The sequence below is a fragment of the Carcharodon carcharias genome, chromosome 7, assembly GCF_017639515.1.
Source record: "Carcharodon carcharias isolate sCarCar2 chromosome 7, sCarCar2.pri, whole genome shotgun sequence".
Lineage (NCBI taxonomy): Eukaryota > Metazoa > Chordata > Chondrichthyes > Lamniformes > Lamnidae > Carcharodon > Carcharodon carcharias.
The window spans coordinates 39,431,330-39,452,305 of record NC_054473.1 but is presented as its reverse complement, the minus strand read 5'-3'; the positions used below and the strand labels follow the sequence as shown (position 1 = coordinate 39,452,305).

Sequence of the window (20,976 nt, the reverse complement as noted above, 5' to 3'; positions counted from 1 at the left end):
GAGTGGGAGGAATATGTGGGATCCAAATTTTGCCTCAGCTGAGATAATGGCTAATTGCTGTCATAACCAAGTAGGTGGTAGTCAGAACCCAATTTGTGGCATCGATGGAGAGGGAATGGAATGCTGTAATTACAGATCTTTTCTGATACAACAAAAGACAAATTAATTTGGACCACTTACCCTTTTAGCGTCTTTTGATGAAGCATCTGTAATAAGATTAGACCAACCATGAAAATTGTACAATAAAGAGAATGAATTTCCAGCTTAAATATATTCTACTGTAACTACACTCTTTGCAATCATGACACCATATTGTACTATGCAACTCTCCCTAGTTTCTCAATTATGAAAAAATGTTTTTCCCCTGAATTACGACTTTAACTGTTATTTTTCAGAAGAAAAACCATACAAGAGGAGCAAGTTGCATACACAAAACAGTCAAGTTTAACATGCTGACTTGGGAGGGGGCGGGGAAGAGTGTTAAAATATCACTGCCAGGTGTACAAATCAGGGGTGGGTGAATGGGCGGATCAGCCCAGTGTCAGGAAGATATAATAATTTCCATAATGTTATTGGAATTTATTCTAAAATACAGTAATAATGGGATGTGTCTACATGTGTGTGAGATTTAATTGAATTGGAGGCAGCTAGTTTAGGTGTTTTGAGGAGATGTTAGGATTGAAATGATATTAGGTAAACATGGGGAAGCTTAGAAACAGGTGTCAAGGGAATATTTGCATTTTTAAATAAACTAGACTAAATTGTTTTTAAAAGAGGGAGTGAAATATGTCACCTAGCCAGGCGAAGTTTAAAAACAGTGTGTTTCTTTTTCCCCAAGAATACTGGCAAAACTTAGTGCTGTGAGAGATTATCAGAAAGCTAAAGTCCAAAGACATAGTGAAACAATAGGAATTTGCATTCAAAGGGGGAAATATGTATAAAAGGAGAGAAGGCTGTTTGTAAGGGAGGCAGTCTGAGATTCAGCAAGCGTGAAAGGCCTTCAGCATCTATGCCTCAAACTGTTGTCACCGGGGGCTGAAGTTAAGAGAACTCACTTTGAATTCGACTTGTTCAAGGTATTATGTTTCTTTGCCTGGATCTTTTAAAATCTGTGCAACTTACTGTTGCCTTAACAAAAGTGTAACTGGGAGTCAGAACAAGTAGGAGATTTAGAAGTTATAATAGTGAATCTATGTATGTACTTAAAATCATTTCTCTTATGAATAAATGATTAATCTAGTTTTCTAAAAACCTATAAGACTTGGTGGTCTTATTACTACTGAATTCATCGCATCGCGAAATTTATACAAATTGCAAATAAGTTGTGGCAGTTGTTTCAAGTTTCCCTCTGGGATTTGAACAACTCAGCATTTATCATCTGCTGCGTCATAACACCAGGGAGATACCCAAGGTATCCTTTTGGGACTAGGAGGAGCACACCTGTTCCTATGGGTCACAAGAAGCCTTTAAAGCAAAATTAAAACCCATTTACCTGGCTTTCTGTGACCTGAATTTTTGCTGTTACCAGCTTTCACTGTTAAACTGGACACTGTGCAAATCTTAATCAGGCCCACTGTTAAAACAGTGTGCACACCCAATGATGCCACCAGAAGATAAGATTTCCAACTAATTTACACAGCCACTCCTCTGGAATTCAGGCAAGTAAAAATAGTAGGAAGGAAGAAACACGTATGGAATGCACCATGAAACTGGCCAGACCAATCGCACTTAGAAGAGGGTCAAAATTTTGAAAGGAGGAAATAATGGAACAAGGACTAAGGAATAAATCTTTCCCATTGGAGCTTCAATTATCACACAATAGTTGTAAAAGACCCTTTAAATTCTCTCTCCTTGTTAAATATATTGACAAATTTGGTGCCCCAATGGGAATGTCACCATCACCCACAAAGTGAAATAAACCAAAGAAATAGAAGACTTTCGATTGTACCATAATATTTAACAGCAGTAATAAATAAATTACATAGATGAAGTGTATTACTGGTACTGGTGGGTGGAAACAGGGTAATAGTATCCCTACAATGGTGGGGAAAAGCTTACCACCAAAATCCCACTCTGTATTTGGCTGATACCTGTGACGAATAACTAATTCATGGTTCATGTTAATATTTTAGAAGTTATGTTTAATTCTGGGAAGGTTATTTTTGTGAAGGTAGGGTAACCAAAATGCTGGGCTTTAGAGATTGCCAGAACACTTAAAAGAATATGGCAGTTCAGAAAGTTATCCATGTTTGTTTAATAGTGTCAGAGTAAAAGAGATGGAGCCATAAAACAACAGGTGGGCTTATTTAGCTGGAGAATTGGAAACATTATGTCTACACCGCTTGCTAAGAGAGGTATTTTGCAATCCAGAGAGGTATTTTGGTTTGGAAGTTACAGCTAAATTAGTTTAAAAACAAACAGTGAACCCTGAAAGGCTACATCATCATGGAGATGGTTGGAGTTTAACAAAGTTCTCTGGTTTCAATTTAACTGCGTGTTTACTGGGAGAGGGGTTTTGTTGCTGTTTGGAGTTGATGTGGTTTGCACCTCAGAGAAGCTTGGGGGTTCTTCAGTGCAGTTGGAACTGAGAAGCTAAGAAGGTAGCAGAAGGTTGCTGGCCCTGTGACAGGCAGTTAGGACTCAGAGAAGCCCAGGGAACCATATATATTTCGGTGCAGCCAGGGCACTAGAGTTTGGTGAAACCTACAGGCAGTGCCAGCTTAGTCTGCAAAAGAGTTGAAAGTGTGCCAGTAATTAGAAGCAAGAGTGCAGCCTCCCATGGAGCGCAGTCTCAGGAGAGACTGAACCATCAAGAGGTGAGCAGTCAATGAGGCAGTCGGAGTAGCTTTTCAGGAAATTCAGAGGCTAGACCTTCAATCCTCATGAGGGAAACAGAGTTTTAACAAGATTGCATGACCTGCTTGATAGGTACTCCATCCACCACCACAAACATTCACTCCCTCCATGACTGATGCACAGTGGCAATGTATACCATATGCAAGGTATAATGCAGCAACTCAACAAGGCTTCTTTGACAGCACCTTCCAAACCATCTACCACCTAAATGAAAAGAACAGCAGACAGGTGGGAACACCATCTGCAAGTTTCCCCTCCAAACCACACATCAGCCTGACTTGAAACTATATTGCTGTTTCTTCACTGCTGTTGGGTCAAAATCCTAGAACTCACTTCCTAACAGCACTGTCGGTGTAGCTAAACCAGAATTTTTTTTAAAATTCTTTGATGGGATGTGGGCGTCGCTGGTAAGGATGGTGTCAAGCTTCTTGAGTGTTGTTGGAGATGCACTCATCCAGGCTTGTGTCTTGTAGATGGTAGACAGGTTTTGGGGAGTCAGGAGGTGAACTGCTTACAGCAGAATTCCTGGCCTCTGACCTACTCCTGTAGCCACAGTATGTATTTGGCGAATCCAGTTCAGTTTCTGGTCAATGGCGACCTCCAGGATGTAGATACTGGGGGATTCAGCAATAATAATATCTTTGAATGTCAAAGGGAGATGGTTAGATTCTCTCTTATTGGAGATGATCATGGCCTGGCTCTTGTGTGGTACAAATCTTACTTGCCACTTATCAGCCCAAGCCTGAAGTTGTCCAGGTTTTGCTGCATAAGGACACGACTATTTCAATACCTGAGGAATCGTGAATAGTACTGACATTACAATTGAGTGAACATCCCCACTTCTGACTTTATGGAGGGAAGGTCATTGAAGAAGCAGCCAAAAATGGTTGGGCCTAGGACACTACCCTGAGAAGCACCTGCAGTGATGTCCTGGGACTGAGATGATTGACCCCAAATGCCCTCAATCATCTTTCTTTGTGTGAGATGGACTCCAACTAGTGGAGAGTTTTCATCCCTTAGCAAAACTGAAGCCAGTGGGGGCCAAGGCTACTTAATGCCACACTCAGTCAAATGCTGCCATTATGTCAAGGGCAGTCACTCTCACTTTCCCCCCCTGCCTAACTCAATCAGTAGGTCCCTTCACTATGCAAATTGAAAATCTGCCCTCTTCCAAAGCCCTGGGTCCATCTTGATGTGCTATCTTGATATGCAGTCCTGATACTTTGCTGGTCTGGAGCTGCAAAAGCATTCGCGTGGTGCTCACCCACAACATAATAATGAGGCTTAGCCCTCAAAACAGAGACAAGGTTTTCCTTAGCACCATCAGGTCAGCCAACAGGCTCCTCTCACCACCCAATAGTTAAAATCTGCCCAACAGAACAGATCTTTCAATTTCAACGAGGTAATAAAATAGGCAGTGGCAAATATGCCAAACATGATATGGCACACTGATTTCCTTTTCCACAAACTTCCAACAGTGCGTATAATGGGTCACCGATCAGCTTGAAAGTTTTGCCCATAGAAAATACAAGTAACTGGATTGCTCGTGATTGCACTGATTATATGTCAAGCCATTTGAGACTCGTTTGAATGGAGGTAACAGCCTTGAAATCAATTCCTTTACACAAATGTTTTATGCGTAATTTCTGAAATATTCTGTTCTTTTTCCAGGTGGCTTGCCTTTTATTTTCTCTCAGCAGCAAACGTCATGCAGGACATACACCAGGGAATTCCAAGATTTAACACAATAACATTCACATTCGGGTTACTATCAGATTAGTGCCAACAGGACACTTTTATTTGAATTGAATAGGGTCCTCCCTCAGATATCCGTTCAGATGCAGTGACCTAGTTTTTTTTTCTCAATCATCAACTCTAATAACAACCCACTTGAAATGCTCCTGGGATATGGAACAAGAGCTTGGGCTGAAAACTTAACAAAATAAAATGCAAAGTAGACAATCTTTTGCCTAGACTTATCCCACACTGGTTTTTAGCCCATTGCCTTCAGAAATCCACCTGAATTAATGGAACCTTTTTGTCTGGAATCAACTTTTGTGAAGTCTGGATATGGAACTTGGTAACTACAGTGCAAATAGAGCATGTATCTTCATAAATGACATGGGGAGAATGGAAATGAATTACAATTATCCTATTTCAACAAGGAAAATAAGGCCTTAATGAGTCCAAAATGGTGACTTGAATTTTGTAAGAACGGCGTACAATATACTATCAATTACTAAATTATCACTTACCATAAGATGCTAAAATTAACTTAGGTTTTCCATTCAAAAAATGTCTTTCAAGCTTCAAACCATCCCTACAAGCAAGCATAAATTTGTTAGTATGCATAACATTACACATCTACCAAAGCTGTCCTTATTTAGAATATAAAAACAGAAAATGCTGGAAAAACTCAGCAGTTCTGGCAGCATCTGTGGAGAGAAACAGAGTTAATGTTTCAAATGTGTATGACTTCTTCAGAGTTTGCTTTTATCTTAGTTAGAATACGTTCTTTGAAAATAGTTATTTACACTGAAATATCATCCAGGTTTACACAAAGTTATTTGCACACTTTCTGCAAATAATTTTTGTGGACCTGATATGGAGAAGCGTATGGAGCCCCAACCCCAACATTTAGATTTATTTCTTAATTCAAGTTTACACAATGAAGGTATGATTTTTTTGTTCAAAATATGTATTGTCTTCCTCCTGTAGGCTCCGTAATTATTGATCAACTCAGATGATCAGTTGTCTACTGCACCAGAGTTCTGTTGCTCATTTGCAAAGCAACTTGGGGAGAACATGGGGTGCGGGTGTCGCTGGCTAGGCCAGCATTTAGGCCATCCCTAATTGCCCTAGAGAAGGTGGTGGTGAGCTGCCTTCTTGAACCACTGCAAGTCATGCAGTCCATGAGGTATAGGTACACCCACACACAGTGCTGTTGGGGAGTTCCAAGATTTTGACCCAGCGACAGCGAAGGAACGGCAATATATTTCCAAGTCAGGATGGTGAGTGGCTTGGAGGGGGACTTCCAGGTGGTGGTGTTCCCATGCATCTGCTTCACTTGCCCTTCTAGGTGGTAGAGGTCACAGGTTTGAAAGGTGCTGTCAAAGGGGCCTCGGAGAGTTGCTGCAGTGCATCTTGCAGATAGTACACACTGCTGCCGCTGTGCGTTGGTGGTGGAGGGAGTGAATGTTTGTGGATCACGCCGACTGCTTTGTCCTGGATGGTGTCAAGCTTCTTGACTGTTGGAGCTGTACTCATCCAGGCAAGTGGAGAATATTCCATCACACTCTTGACTTGTACCTTGTAGATGGCAGACAGGCTTTGAGGAGTCAGGAGGTGAGTTACTTATCACACAATTCATAGTCTCTGATCTGCTCTTGCAGCCACTGTATTTATTAGGCTAGTTCAGTTCAGTTTCTGGTCAATGGTAACCCCCAGGATTTTAATTCAGTGATAGTAATACCATTGAATGTTAAGCGGTGATGGTCAGATTCTCTCTTACTGGAGAGGTCATTGCCTGGCACTGATGTGACATGAATGTTACTTGCCACTCGTCAGCCCAAGCCTGGATATTGTCCAGGTCTTGCTGCATTTGGACGTGGGCTGCTTCACTATCTGAGGAATTGCGACTGGTGCTGAACATTGCACAATCATCAGCGAACATCCCCACTCCTGACCTTATGGTGGAAGAAAGGTCATTGATGAAGCAGCTGAAGATGGCTGGGCCTAGGACACTATCCAGAGGAATATAAGAACATAAGAATTGGCGGAGTAGGCCATTCAACCCTTCAAGCCAGCTCCACCATTCAATGGATATATGGCTGACCTTCTGCTTTAACACCATTTCCCTTGATGTCTTTAATATGTAGAAATCTATCGATTTCAATCTTCAATATACTCAATAATTGAGCCTCCACATCCCATGGGACAGAGAATTCCAAAGATTCACCAACCTCTGAGTGAAGAAATTTCTCCTCATCTCAGTCCTAAATGGCTTGCCTCTGATTCTGAGACTGTGATCCCTGGTTCTAGAGCCTCAGTCAAGGGAAACATCCTTCCAGCATCTAAACTGTCAAGCCCTGTAAAAATTTACTATGTTTGAATGAGATCACCTCTCATTATTCCAAACACCAGAGAAGAAAGGCCCAATCTATTTAATCTTTCCACACTGACAATCCCTCCATCCCCTGAATTAGTTTAGTGAACCTTCATTGCACTCCCTCTATGCTTGTATATCTTTCTTTAGGTAAGGAGACCAAAACTGCACACAACACACCAGATGCAGTCTCACCAAGGCTCTATATAATTGTAGTACGACATCTTTACTCCTATTCACAAATCCTCTTGTAATAAAGGCCAACATACTATGTGCCTTCTTAATAGCTTGCTGTACCTGCATGTTAGCTTTCAGTGACTCATGAACAAGGACACCCAAGTCTCTTTGAAGTTCAACACTTGCCAGCCTCTTTCCATTTAAGAAATACTCTGTATTTCTGTTTTTCCTACCAAAGTGGGATTGCTTACATTTCACCACATTGTATTCCAAATGCCAAATTTTGCCCCTCACTTAGCATCTCCAAATCCTCTTGAAGCAGCTTTGCATCCTGCTCACAACTGACACTTCCACCTAGTTCTATGCCATCTGCAAACTTGGAAATATTACATTTAATCCCCACATCCAAATCATTGACAAAGATTGTGAATAACTTGGGCCCAAGCACTAATCTCCTTGCAGTACCCCACTAGTCACAGCCTACCAATCTGAAAATGACCCATTTAGTCCTACTCTGTTTTATGTCCGTTAACCAGTTCTCAGTCCATGCCAGGATATTACTCCCAATCCCATGTGCTCTAATCTTGTTTACTAACCTCTTGTGTGAGACCTTATCAAAAGCTGAAAATCTAAATATGCCACATCCACCAGTTTCCCCTCAACTACTCTGCTAGTTACATCCTCAAAAAACTCCCAACAGGCATGTTAAACATGATTTCCCTTTCATAAATTCACGTTGATACTGCCCAACACCGCATTTGTCCTGTTATCACATCCTTTATTAAAGATTCTAGACTTTTCCCTACGACAGATGTCAGGCTAACAGGTCTTTAGTTTGCTGATCTCTCTCTCCCTCCTTTCTTAAATAGTGGGGTTACATTTGCCACCTTCCAATCTGCAGGAACCATACCAGAGTCTGTAGAATTTTGAAAGATGAGCACCAATGCACCTATCATCTTTGCAGCTACCTTTTTGAACACTCTGGGATGTAGATCATCAGGGGATTTATCTATTTTCAAGTCTTTTTCTCTGCCATTTCCTTATTCCCCATTATAAATTCTCCTGACTCTGCTTGTAATGGACCCACATGTTTTTGCTAATCTTTTCCTTTTTACACACCTATAGAAGCTTTTACAGTCTATTTTTATGTTTCTTGCTAGTTTACGCTCATTTTATTTTCCCCTTCTTAAATTTTTTCATGGTCCTTTGCAGAATTCTAAAATTCTCCCAATTCTCAGGCTTACCTTTTTTTGGCAACTTTACATACCTCTTCCTTTGATCTAATGGAACCCTTGATTTCTCTTATTAGCCCTGGTTGGAACACTTTCCTTGCTGGGTTTTTATGCATTAAAGGGATGTATTTTTGCTCTAAACTATGTATTAGTTCTTTAAATGTTAGACATTGCAGTTCTTCCATCATACCTTTTAACAGTTTCCTAATCTACCATAGCCAATTTATTCCGCATACCTTCATAATTTCCTTTGTTTAGATTTAAGAGCCGAGTCGCCAATTGAACTGCATTACTTTCAACTTCAAGGTAAAATTCTATCATATTATGGTCACTCTTTCCGAAAGGCTCCTTTACAATAAGATTAATTAGCCCTTTTTCACTGCACAACACTAGATCTAAAATAGCTCATTCCCTCATTAGTTCCTCGATGTACTGCTCCAGAAGACTATCTTACATGCATTCCAAGAATTCATCCTCCACAACATTAATACTGATTAGGTTTACCCTGTATGTAGATTGAAACCCCCCATGATTACTGAATTAGCCTTGTTACATGCACCTCTAATTTCCTGGGTTATACTGTGATTTACATTATCACTGCTGTTTGGTGGCTATGAACAACTCCCAATGTTTTCTGCCCTTTGCTGTTGCTTAGTTCTATCCAAACTGATTCTACGTCTTGATCTTTAGAACTAAGGTCATCTCTCACTACAGTATTAATGTCTTATTTAATTAACAGAGCTATCCCACCACCTTTTCCCAGCTTCTTGTCCTTCCTGAATGTCAAAATGGGACCTGGATATTTAGGTTCCAGCTTTGGTTTCCTTGTAGCCATGTCTCGAAAATAACTATCAGGTCATATACATGAATTTCTATTTGAGCTGACAATTCATCTGTTTTATTGCAAACGCCGCAGGCATTCAGATATGGAACCCTTAATTGAGGTTTTTTTTAAAAAACTGTTTTGTAAACTCTGGCCCTCTCTGCTGCTGCAGCACTCAAGTTTGCAATCACTGTCCCTTTATGCCATACTCTGATTATCATGACCTTTATTTCTACCTTGATCTATTGCCTCATTTCCCTCTAACTTACTTAATCTTCCCCTACATGATCCCTTCCCCCTCTTAAAGTCCTCTCTACTTCCTTGCAGGAACCAGCACGGTTCAAATGTAGACTGTCCCAATGGCACACTTTCTCCAGTACTGTTGCGAGTGCCCCATGAATCGAAACTCATTTCTCCAACATCAATCTTTAAACCACACATGCATCTCTTCAATCTTATTTGCCCTATGCCAATTTGCGCCTGGCTCAGGTAATAATCCAGATATTCTTACCTTTGAGGTTCTGCTTTTTAATTTAGTGCCTAGCTCCTCATACTCTCTATGCAGAACCTCTTTCCTAGTATTACCTATGTCGTTGGTACCTACATGGACCACAACCACTGGATCCTCCCTCCCACTGCAAGTTCCTCTCCAACCCTGAGCAGACAACACAGCCATCTGGACTCAGGCTCTCAACTGCAGAGAACAATATCTAACCCCCTGACTATACTGTCTCCTATCATTACCGCATTCCTCTTTGCTCCCTCCACTTGAATTACATCCTTCAACATGGTGCCATGGTCAATCTGCTCATCCACCTTGCAGACCTTCTCCTCATCCACTCAAGTAGCAAGCACCTGTTGGAAAAAGTTTGGGGCTGAGGCTCCTCCATCAGTACATGCTGTTTCCCCAAACCCACCTGACTCTATTTTTATTCATTCTGGGATGTGAGCATCGTTAGTTAGGCCAGAATTTATTGCCCATCCCTAATTTCTCTTGTTAAAGAGCATTTAACAGTCAATCACATCGGTGTGGGTCTGGAGTCACTTGTCGGCCAGACCAGGTAAGGATGGCAGATTTCCTTTATTACAGGGCATTAGTGGACATTCATGGTCATCTGACTTTTAATTCCAGATGTTTTTATTGTCTTGGTGGGATTTGAACCCAGGTCCCCAGAGCATTACCCTGGGTCTCTGGAATACTAGTGCAGTGACAATACCACTATGTCTCCGCCTGACCGACGCTAAGGTTCTGCCTAACCCAAGTGGAGTGATTGCTTCCTAGGACAAAATGTCTAGTTAGCTCTTCCCCCCTCTGATGCCCCACAATGTCTACAATTCAACTCCAACTTGGAGCCAAAGTTGCCTAAGCTGTCAGCACTTTTTGCACATAACGTTGCCCGGGATTGCAATGCATTCCACAGGTTCCCACATGATGCAGTCATGGCACACCATCAGCCCAGCCATTTCTGTCCAACCTAATTTATAATTAATTAATAAATAATAATTAATTAATAATTTACACAGCTGATGTAATAGAAGGTTGCATTCGCCTAGCTTGCAGACAAGGAAGGAAATTAACCAACAGCTAGAGAGTGAAAAAAAGTAGAAAAAGGAGCACCTCTTTCCCCCTGTGCACCAAATTTCCAACTCCTCATTCAATGTATGTTTCACTCAGGTGTAGTCTGGTGTCCCTGTCAGGAGGGAGCACTGGCTTTCCTCCCTACTCACTCCCTGCCCTGTAAAATACTTAGGCTGCTTTGGCACCTTTTTACAGGTAACAAGGCCATGTAGCCAAGATCAGAAATAGTAGATTTTGTTAGAAAACAAAATGCTCAGAATTGTAGCTGGACTGCAAAGTTCCCTCACCTTATAGAACATAAGCTTAATTACAACCCCGCAGGAAATCATCTATCTAGAATTAAAAGGATCTAAAACAGCAAGCAATCCCAAAACCAATTCTAAATAGTGCTCCTATGGATCATGTGAAAACCAAAGACCAAAAAAGACCAGCTGGTTCATCGAACCAGTTGAATTTTTTTTGAGGAGGTCACAAATCACAGAATTCTTACAGCACAGGAGGCCATTCAGCCTATTGTGTCTGCACTCGCACCCCAAAGGAGCAATTTACTTAGTCCTATTCCCGAGCCTTCCCCTCACAGTCCTGTACATTATTCCTTTTCAGAAAATAGTCCAATTCCCTTTTGAATACCTCAATTGAACCTGCCTCCATCACACTCAAGCAGTAGACAACAGTAAGGTGGATGTAACTCAACTGGATTTTCAAAAGGCCTTCGATAAGATGTCCCATAGCAGACTAATAAGGTCAGAGAATGTGGAGTTAGGGGAAAATGGAGGAATAGATTGCTGGCTGGCTTCAAGATAGAAAGCAGAGTGGGAAATGAGCGTAGTTATCCAGAGTGGCAAATGGTGCAAAGTGGTGTTCTACAAGGATCAGTGCAGGGATGACTGTTGTTCACAATTTCTGTTAACAATTTGAACTTTGGGATCAAAAATAACATTTCGAAATTTGCAGGTTACACCAATTGGGGGTGTGGGGTTGGGGGGGCATGGAAGGAATCATCAGTACTGATGAGGACCTCAAAAAAATTACAGGATGACATTAACAAACTTGTAGAATGGTCAAATAAATACAGATAAATGTGAGGAAGTACATTTTAGTAGGAAGAATAGGGAGCTCACTTGGCAGGTGCAGTCATTATTCTGCCTGGTTTCAGGTTGAGGGCTTTTTCGCAAGTTCGGCGAACATGATAACCACCACACTACAGAAGAGAAACAAGGGAATCTCAGAGTACAAATACATCAGTCACAAAGTTGCATCACAGGTTAGCAAAACAAACCAAGCACTAGACTTTATTTCTAGAAGGTTAGAATTGAAATACAAGGCTATTATGCTAAATCTGTATCAAACCTTGATTAGGCCACACTCGAGTGCAGTTTTGCTTTATATATAAAAAGGACACAGAGATAATAGAGAAGGTGCAAGAGAATATTTACATGGTCAGGAAAGGGTTGAAGGCTGGGACTCCTCTCTTCAGTAAAATAAGACTTTTGGGTGCCCTAACAGAGGTCTATAAAATTATGAGAGATTTTGATATAGTAGATACAATGTTGCTTCTTGCAGGGAAGAGCAAACTAGAGGCCGTCAATATAAGATAGTACCAAGAAATCCAATCAGGCATTCAGAAAAAATCTCTTCGCCTCAAAAGCGGTAAGAACATGGAACTTGCTACCCACAGGGAGTGGTTCGAGCAATTAGCATAGATGCATTTAAGGGAAATCAGTAGAGTGCATATTTTTGCCATGCTGTGTGAACTCAACATTATTACAATTACTCAGGTCTTTGTTGAGGCTTTTGCCTGCCTGATGCTCTGTAACTAAAAAGGCAAAATAAAATCTTTTTATTCAGAGATTCTAGCTCACTGAGGTGGCTTCAGGCCAATCCACATCTAATAACTTGCCCCAAAAAATCTTCTCACATTTTCTGAAATAATCAACAACATTCTAAATAAAACAATCCACATTCTAAAAGTCATTTTGCCCTATCTTCCAATGTTAACAGATCCTTTAAAAAATTCCAGGATCTAGATCCACAGCTTTGGCAAAAACGAATCAGTTCTTCCTTGGAACATACCCTGTGTACCAAATTTCATTGAAGCCCATCTATTATTTTGAAAAATATGTTGTTTACAGACAAACAAACAAACACTGCTGAAAACAATAACTCTGCCATTGATGGTGGGCAGAGATAACGAGACAAATATATGAGGGAGAAGAGAATAGATAGTCATGATGGTAGGTTTAGGTGAGAAAAAATGGGAGGCGGCTGCATGGAACATAAACAACAGCATAGACTAGTTGGGCCAAATGTCCCTTTTCTGTGTCATATATTCTATGTAACCCTATGTTCCATATTTTCATGCTGCAAGTCACATATAAGATGATTCTCCCACACACAAGACATCTTCACAAAATAATAATTAATTAAACTTACTTTTTTGTGGAAAAGTAAAATGCATTTTGTAGACTCATAGAAAGGTCATATTTAATATCCTGACAAACTGTGCCATATGTCACTGCTCAAAATACTGACTAAATGTTAGCCATGTTAGACGTGCACTAAAGTGGTAATTAAGGGTCAAAGTCACAAAACTCAAAACCTATCAGCCTCCACTCAGTATAACTCTTTCCTCCAGCTCACAAGGTCATGGGTTCAATGCAACTCCAAAATCTTAAGAATATAAATAAGCTGACACTTCATTACATGACTAATGGAGTGCTTCACTATTAGAGTTACTGTCTTTCAGGTGAGACGTTAACCCAAGTTTCATTTGGTCTGAACATAAATGAACCCCTAACATTATCTGAAGAACAACAAGAGTTATCCTGGTGTCCTGCCTAACATTTCCAGTACCTGCAGCCAAACACCAACAAAACAAATAACTAGGTCATTTATCTTATTGTTAGTGGAATCTTGCTGTGCCCAGATTATGTACCGCTTTTCCTATGTTACAACATTGACTACAATTCAAAACTTCTTCACCAGCTGTGTAGTGCTTTGGGAATGCAAGTTCTTCCTTTAAGAGATAAGAACATTTTATTGTCAGGCCACATATTTTCACAGCCAGATAACTCACTGTTACTAGTCTGCTTATATTGTTTATACTAAACTACTGATTGAAGTTTTCTTCTAATGTGCTAATAGTTTTAAAGAGAGGTATACTTGCTCTCTTCCTTAATAGCAAAGTAAGATCCAGCATGATGCCACAGTGTACTGCTCACACCAATTACATCCCAAAATATATTTGGCAATTTTTTGCAGTATCATAAATTTTGCTTATATTTTGGTAACATCTGAATAGTTGCATAAAACTGACAATGGGATGAAGCAATATCTGAACATGACGCTTGACATCACTATTCAGTTGTTTTTTTTTAAATTTAATGTTCTCAAGATGCGAATGATGTTGGAAAGGCTTTATTGATTACTTTCCCTAGTAGTTTTTTTATATTTGTTGATAGGATGTGAACATCACTGGCAAGGCCAGCATCTATAGCCCATCCCTAACTGCCCTTGGTCAGAGGGCAGTTAAGAGTCAACCACATTGCTGTGGGTCTGGAGTCACATGTAGGCCAGACCAAGTAAGGAATGCAGATTTCCTTCCCTACAGGACACAAGTGAACCGGATGGGTTTATACAATAATCAGCAACAGTTTTGTGGTCATCAGTCTTTTAATTCCAGATTTTTATTGATTCTAACCCAGGTCCCCGGAGAAATAATAGTCCAGTGATAATACCACTACGCCACTGTCTCCCCTTCTGAAGTGTGCTGGACCTACATATGAAGCTTTGGTGTTTCAATAATCAAGCCAGTTAGTAAATTACCAAACATATTTATCTCAAAACCACAACTTATAAGTTAAGGAATTTTGACTCTCAAGCTTTGGATAACAAGGTCAGTACAGTAACTACACAACTGTTCCAATGTTAATCCATTGTAGCACAGGCCTGAAGTACCCATCAAGTTCATTATTCTTGCCCATTGCAGATTTCTATACAAATGTTGAAGTAGCTTCTTATTTGTTTCTCCCATAATACAGTCATGCATGGCAATGCTACTTACTTTACAAAGAGATATTTTTGCTTAGTAACACTTGATTCTTGATTTGATAAGTCAAGATCATTTACTTTATGGGACTAGTACCCACAAAACATTTTATTTTATTGCACATCAGAAAGTAGCTTATTGGTAAACTAATTAATAAACAGGCTATAGCGTGACTTAACTCTAATCTCTGAGAACATAATCAAGCTTAAAGAAGTAGTTCATCTTATTAATTTTCCAAAATAGTTCAACAAAGAGCATAAATATGGAAGTAATTATTGTTACCAATCATACCTGATGCCAATTCGTACTTGTTTTTAATCATTTAAAAATTTCAAATTTACTCTGCAGGTAACAGTATGGGAGTGTGGCTGGATTTTGAATGTACCACTATAAAAGCAAAGTCAACCAGTAATTCTTTATTCAGGAAAATTTTGATTAAATAAATTTATATGCATAAAGAACTTATCTGCATAGCAATAATGGCCTTCAGATGGATTCACATTTAACTTACATAGCTGATCATTATTTTTGCTTGAACTCATGATCTAACTAAAAAATAGGTCAATTCCACCTGATCTGCAAGGCCAGACTCCTGATCACACTTTATATATTGTATGACATTCCTTTAAATGTCATACTAAGTGGACAAAATCAACATGTAACTTAGCTGTACAGACCAGGTCATAGATTCAATTCTCAGTTTCATCTGAGTTTGTCAATCTCAGTAAGGAGGACAAGTTAGCTTCAGCAGTCTGACAAGAGGTGAAAAATACCTGTCAACGTTTCCACACCTGATCAGAATCTACAGATTCCTGCTGGGAAACAGGCATTGCCAAATGAGGGCCAGATGAGAACCAGAGTCCACTACCACTTATTGCCTCACATATGAACAATGTATGAGGTACCAGAGAATGTCAACATCCCAGAAATTTACATCATTTGGATTGGCGACAGGGGGTTGCAGAAGGTTTTGGCAGGTCAGAAAATTAACTAAACGAGAACACTTTTCTTTGTATTCTTCAGAAATAGCAATCCAAATGCAGAGGCAAGTTTTTATATGGAACTGTAATGGGAAATTCATAAATATCATTGCTTAATTCTATTCCATTGTAAGACATTGTTCCAGTTAAAACTATTGAAGGAAGTTACAGTAAACCAAATTTTGACAATGCAGATTGATAAATGTTCATGTGATTCTTTTAAAGATGAAAGCAGAAAGCAAATGGCCAGCAGTTTCACTAAACCTATACCTTTTTTTAAAATAGGAAAACTGAAAATAAATTGAGTGTGGCAGCGTCGCCATAATTTCCCAAATTTTGCACAACATATAGAGGGCGGAGCCCTGTCAGTCTCCTAGCTGGTATTCTTCTGCACAATTGGTCATCCATAAGCCTCTGCTCTTACGAAAGTGAACCAAAACTCTCTAAACTTAGGCAAGTGGCATATCCCCAAGACAGAGTGCCCATCAAGCCAGATGGGTTTTTATGACTCTGGATGATGGTTTCATGGTCACAATTACTGAGATTAGCTTTATATTCCAGATTTATTAACTGAATTCAAATTCCATGGTGAGATTTGAATCCATAACCCCAGAGCATTAGCCTGAGTTTCTGGATTACTACTTCAGCAACATTACCACGACACCACCATCTGTCTCCCCTATACTGCTTGATGAGTGTCTCAACAAACACGAAAAATAACTGGCCATTTATCTCCATTCATAGGATCTAGTTGGTGTGAGGCCATGAGTGGCAGGGTCTGAGGGCAGAAGGAGCAGGGGCCAGGCCAGGAGGGGCTGGGACTGAGCAAAGGCAGAACAGGATAAAAAGCAGAGCAGGCCCCAGACTAGGAGGAGTAGAGGCTGTGGGAGCAGAGCAGGATAAAAGGAACAGTAGCACATCAGGCTTGGGCCTGGAGGAGCACAAGCAGAAATTGAAAGAATAACGTCACAGAGCAATTAGACAGTGTGGAGCGGAAGGGGTAGCAGAACTCAAGGGAACTAAGACCAGTATAGAGGTATTGAGTACCAAGCATTGAACTAAGAATCTAAGTTAAGGAACTAGAATAATTAAATCCTGTTTTAAATCTTAAGTTTGTTTTAACAGTCTTAAGTATTATTTCTGAATATAATTTCAATAAATGAAGGGGTGGCAGGGCACCTCAGTCCTGTTATATACACATCCTTCTCCAAGTGGAAACACCAGGACACTTCTAATCTCCTGAACAACTACATGCGCAGGAATTGTCATTAGCTGGAAGAGCCTGAGCAGCATCTGGAGTCACTTCATGCATCCGGGAGGCTGGAAGTTTCGTAGATAGCACATTTTAAGAGGTTGTCACATCACAACTTAAGGACATGCAGGCAGAGAGGGAATGGGTGACTGCCAGACAGTCAAGCAGGACCAGGTAGGTACTGCAGCAGTCCCCAGGGTGTGTCTTGCTCTGAATACTGTTGGAGACGATAATTTTTCTATGGACAGCAGCCAGAACCAAGTGCTTGGCACCACAGAAGGCAGGAAGGAGACTGGGAAAGTAATAGCAATCGGAGATTCTATATTTAGAGGAACAGGTAGAGTGTCTGCAGTTGCAGACATGATTACAGGATGGCAGGTTACCTCCCTGGTGCCAGTGTCGAGGATGTCACTGAGTGGCAACAAAGCACTCTGAGGAGAGAAACGTGGAAGTCTCTGGATTACTCCCAGTGGCACACGTCAGAGTGTGTGGAAATAGGAGGATACAGCAGATGAATGCCTGGCTGGAGAGGTGGTGCAAAACGGAGGGCTTTAAGATTCCTCAGACATTGGGGCTAGTTCTGGGGGAGGTGGAACCTATACAAGCCAGGCGGGTTGCACTGCAACAGAGCTGGGACCAATGTCCTTGCAGGGCAGTTTGCTTGTGCAGTTGGGGAGGGTTTAAATTAAATTGATAGAAAGGTGGGAACCAGGATGCAGCATTAGAAAAGAGAAATAAGGTGCATGAAGAATTGGGAGAAACAGATAGAACTAGGGTAAGAAATAGGAAAGTATCAGGTGGGGTTAGACTAAGAAGGAATGCAATAAGGTCTAAATTTACAGTGCTTATATGTAAACATACAAAGCATGGTTAATAAGGTTGGTGAGCTGCAGGCACAAATATCCATATGGGAATATGATGTGGTGAAGAGAGAGATCTGGCTCAAAACAGGGCAGGACTAGGTACTAAATATTCTTGGATATTTAGGATATTTTTCCCTCTTTAGGAAAGAGAGGGAAGGAAAGGAATGAAGAGAGGTGGTAATATTAAGGAGAATATTAGTATACTGAAGAGAGATGATGCCATGGAAGGGTCAAAGATAGTTTCTATTTGGTTAGAGTTAAGAAACAAGAGAAGTATCATTATATTACTGGGTATACTCTAACATTAAGAAAGATACGATGGAGGAAATTTGGAGGGAAATTACAGAGATGGAAAATCTATAGTGGTAATGGGGGACTTTATTACCACCCCTTTATTAGGATAATTAATGTTAAGAGTGGAGAGGAAGTGAGAGTTTCTGAAGTATATTCAGGATAATTTTCTAGATCAGTATGTTTCCAGTTCAAATAGGGAGGAAACTTGAGAAAGAACAGAAAATGTTGGAAATACTCAACAGGTATGACAGCATCTATGGAGAGAGAAAGAGTTAACATTTCAGTTTGTGACCTCTGTTTCTCTCGCCACAGATGCTGGCCGACCTGAGTATTTCTAACATTTTCTGTTCTCATTTCAGATTTCCAGCATCTGGAAGCATTGTTGGATCTGGTTCTGGGGAATGAGGTGGTCAAACGGATTAAGTGTCAGTGGGGGAACATTTAGGAGACAGCGATCATTGTATTATAAGGTTTAGGTTAGCCATAGAAAAGGACAAGGAGCAATCTAGAGCAAAAATACTTGATTGAAGGAAGGCCAATTTCAGTGGGGTGAAAACTGATCGGTCCCAGGTAAATTGGGATCAAAAATTGGCAGATAAAACTGTAATGGAACAATGGGCATCCTTGAAAGAGGGGATGGTTCAGGTACCATCAAGGTACATTCCCAAAAGAGGGAAGGTAAAGCAACCAAAGCTAGAGCTCCCTGGAAAGTGATAGTGAGTTGGTCAAATGACAGAAAACATCAGTGGTGAATGGTTGATTTTCAGACTGAAGGAAGGTATGCGGTTGGGTTCCCCAGGGGACACTATTTGAACCAGATTTCCTTGATATATATTAATGACCTAGGCTTGGGTGTACAGGACACAATCACACAATTTGCAGATGACAAAACTTGTAAGTGTTGTGAACCGTGAAGAAGATTACGATAGACTTCAAGAGGACACAAACGGCTGATGGGATGGACAGAGACAAGGCAGGTCATATTTAATGCAGAGAACTGTGAAGTGATACATTTTGAAGAGAATAACAAGGAAAGGCAATATAAAGAAAGGATGCAACTCTAAAGGCAGTGCAGGAACAGATGCACTTGTGGGTATATATGCACAAACTGTTGAAGGTGGTAGGGCTGGCTGAGAAAGTAGTGAAAAAGGAATACAGGATTCTGGATTTTATAAATGATGGCATAGGGTGCAAAAACAAGGAAGTTGTGCTAAGCATTTATAAAACATTAGTTTAGCCTCAACTGGAGTATCGAGTCCAATTCTATGCACCACACCTTAGGAAGGATGTAAAGGCTTACTCTATTGTACAGAAAGAATTTTGAGAATGGTTCTAGGGAGGAGGCACTTCAGTTATGTGGGTAGGTTGAAGAAGCTGGGGTTGTTCTCCTGAGAGAAAATTAAGAGATTTGATAGAGATGTTCAAAATCATGATAGATCTAGATAGAAACTGTTTTCATTGGCGTAAGGGTTATGAATCAAAGGACACTAACTTAAAGTTAAATGATCTTTCACCAAAAGGAAAAACATTTTTACACAAGTGGCTAATCCATTGCTGTCCAAAGGGGTGAAGGCAGATTCAATTATGGCTTTTGGTAAGCACCTGAACAGAGAGGATTCGCAGGACTCCAAGGGTGGGAGGCGAGAACCAGACATGTTGTCCTTTTAGTGGGTCAATAGGGATATCATGGGCCAGGTGGCCTCAAACTGCGCTGTTAAGATTCTAGACAGTTAACGTTTCGAGTCCAGATGACTTTTAAGTCATCTGGACTCGAAACTTTAATTCTGTCTTTCTCTCCACAGATGCTGTCAGACCTGCTGTTTTTCCAGCAATTTTTGTTTTTGTTTCAGATTTCCAGCATCCGCAGTATTTTGCTTTTATCTGTTAAGATTCCAGGTGTGCAAACTGCCCACAGCAGTGCCTATGAAAAATAATTCATTTGGAGGCGAGACAGGCAATAAACTAAGCTAATCCATCAGCTGCAATATTATTACATGTCGCGATCCAGTTCATTAACGACAGTGACTCTACTCCCTGATAAGCAGCTCGCAGAATAACCTCGGCTGCCGGCCGCCCCTTAAACTTTCTCCGGCGGTTTTAAATCCCGAGGGCCCGGGGAGGGAAGATCGCTACAACAGGCGAGCTATTTGTTGGTAAGTAACATGATATATATCTTTTTTAAAAAGTCACAAATTACCCCAAATTCATGGCACAATCGACATGGGAGCTGATTGCAGATGGTTGACGACAGTCAGTTGGGTAGCGACTCCCTCAGTCCCGGATCCTGAACTCGGCTCCGTCACAAACTCCGTATCTCCGTTACCGGCCTCACACAACAAACCACCCTTTGATTGGTCATAGTTTCTGCACAACTCCCACCAATCAGCAACCTACTTACTCCCATGTCCAAGCGCGCATGGGCAGAGTTGGGGGTCGTGCTGCAAAGTGTGTGCTTTATATGGTCAGCGATGGCAAGAAGGTTACCAAGAACAGCTTTAATAATTTCCAAATACTTTCACTAGTCGTATTTACCCCCCACCCCTCTCATGTGAATGCTGCTGCTGTTGTTAGGAACTCGAGCATGAAAATCAAGGCAGACTTTCCAGTGCAGTACTGAGGGAATGCTGCACTGTGGGAGGCGCTGGCTTTTGGATGAGACCTTAAACCTAGGCCTCCTACAGTCTCTCGGGTAGCCGTAAAAAAAATCACATGTCACAATTTGAAGGAAGAAAGGGACTTGTCTCTGGTGTCCTTGAAAACACACCAT

General features: G+C 40.8%; 1 protein-coding gene across 7 annotated transcripts in view; it reads right to left on the bottom strand.

Moving 5' to 3' along the window:
* Positions 1-20,544, bottom strand: part of ccdc66 (coiled-coil domain containing 66) — an 80,249-nt gene extending 59,705 nt beyond the window's left edge. For 5 of the 7 annotated variants that reach the window (XR_005943570.1, XM_041192035.1, XM_041192040.1 and 2 more), the window contains exons 1-4: positions 20,407-20,537; positions 11,894-11,973; positions 5,112-5,176; positions 181-206 (exon numbers count right to left, since the gene is read on the bottom strand). Coding sequence is in view for 6 of the 7 variants with exons in the window: in XM_041192035.1 (XP_041047969.1) it covers positions 181-206; positions 5,112-5,176; positions 11,894-11,910 (108 nt within the window). In the remaining variant the exon portion in view is untranslated. Of the gene's footprint in view, positions 1-180; positions 207-5,111; positions 5,177-11,893; positions 11,974-20,406 lie in introns of those variants that run through there. The other 2 variants (XM_041192036.1, XM_041192037.1) reach the window with 2 other exon arrangements.
* Positions 20,545-20,976: the final 432 nt, after the last annotated feature.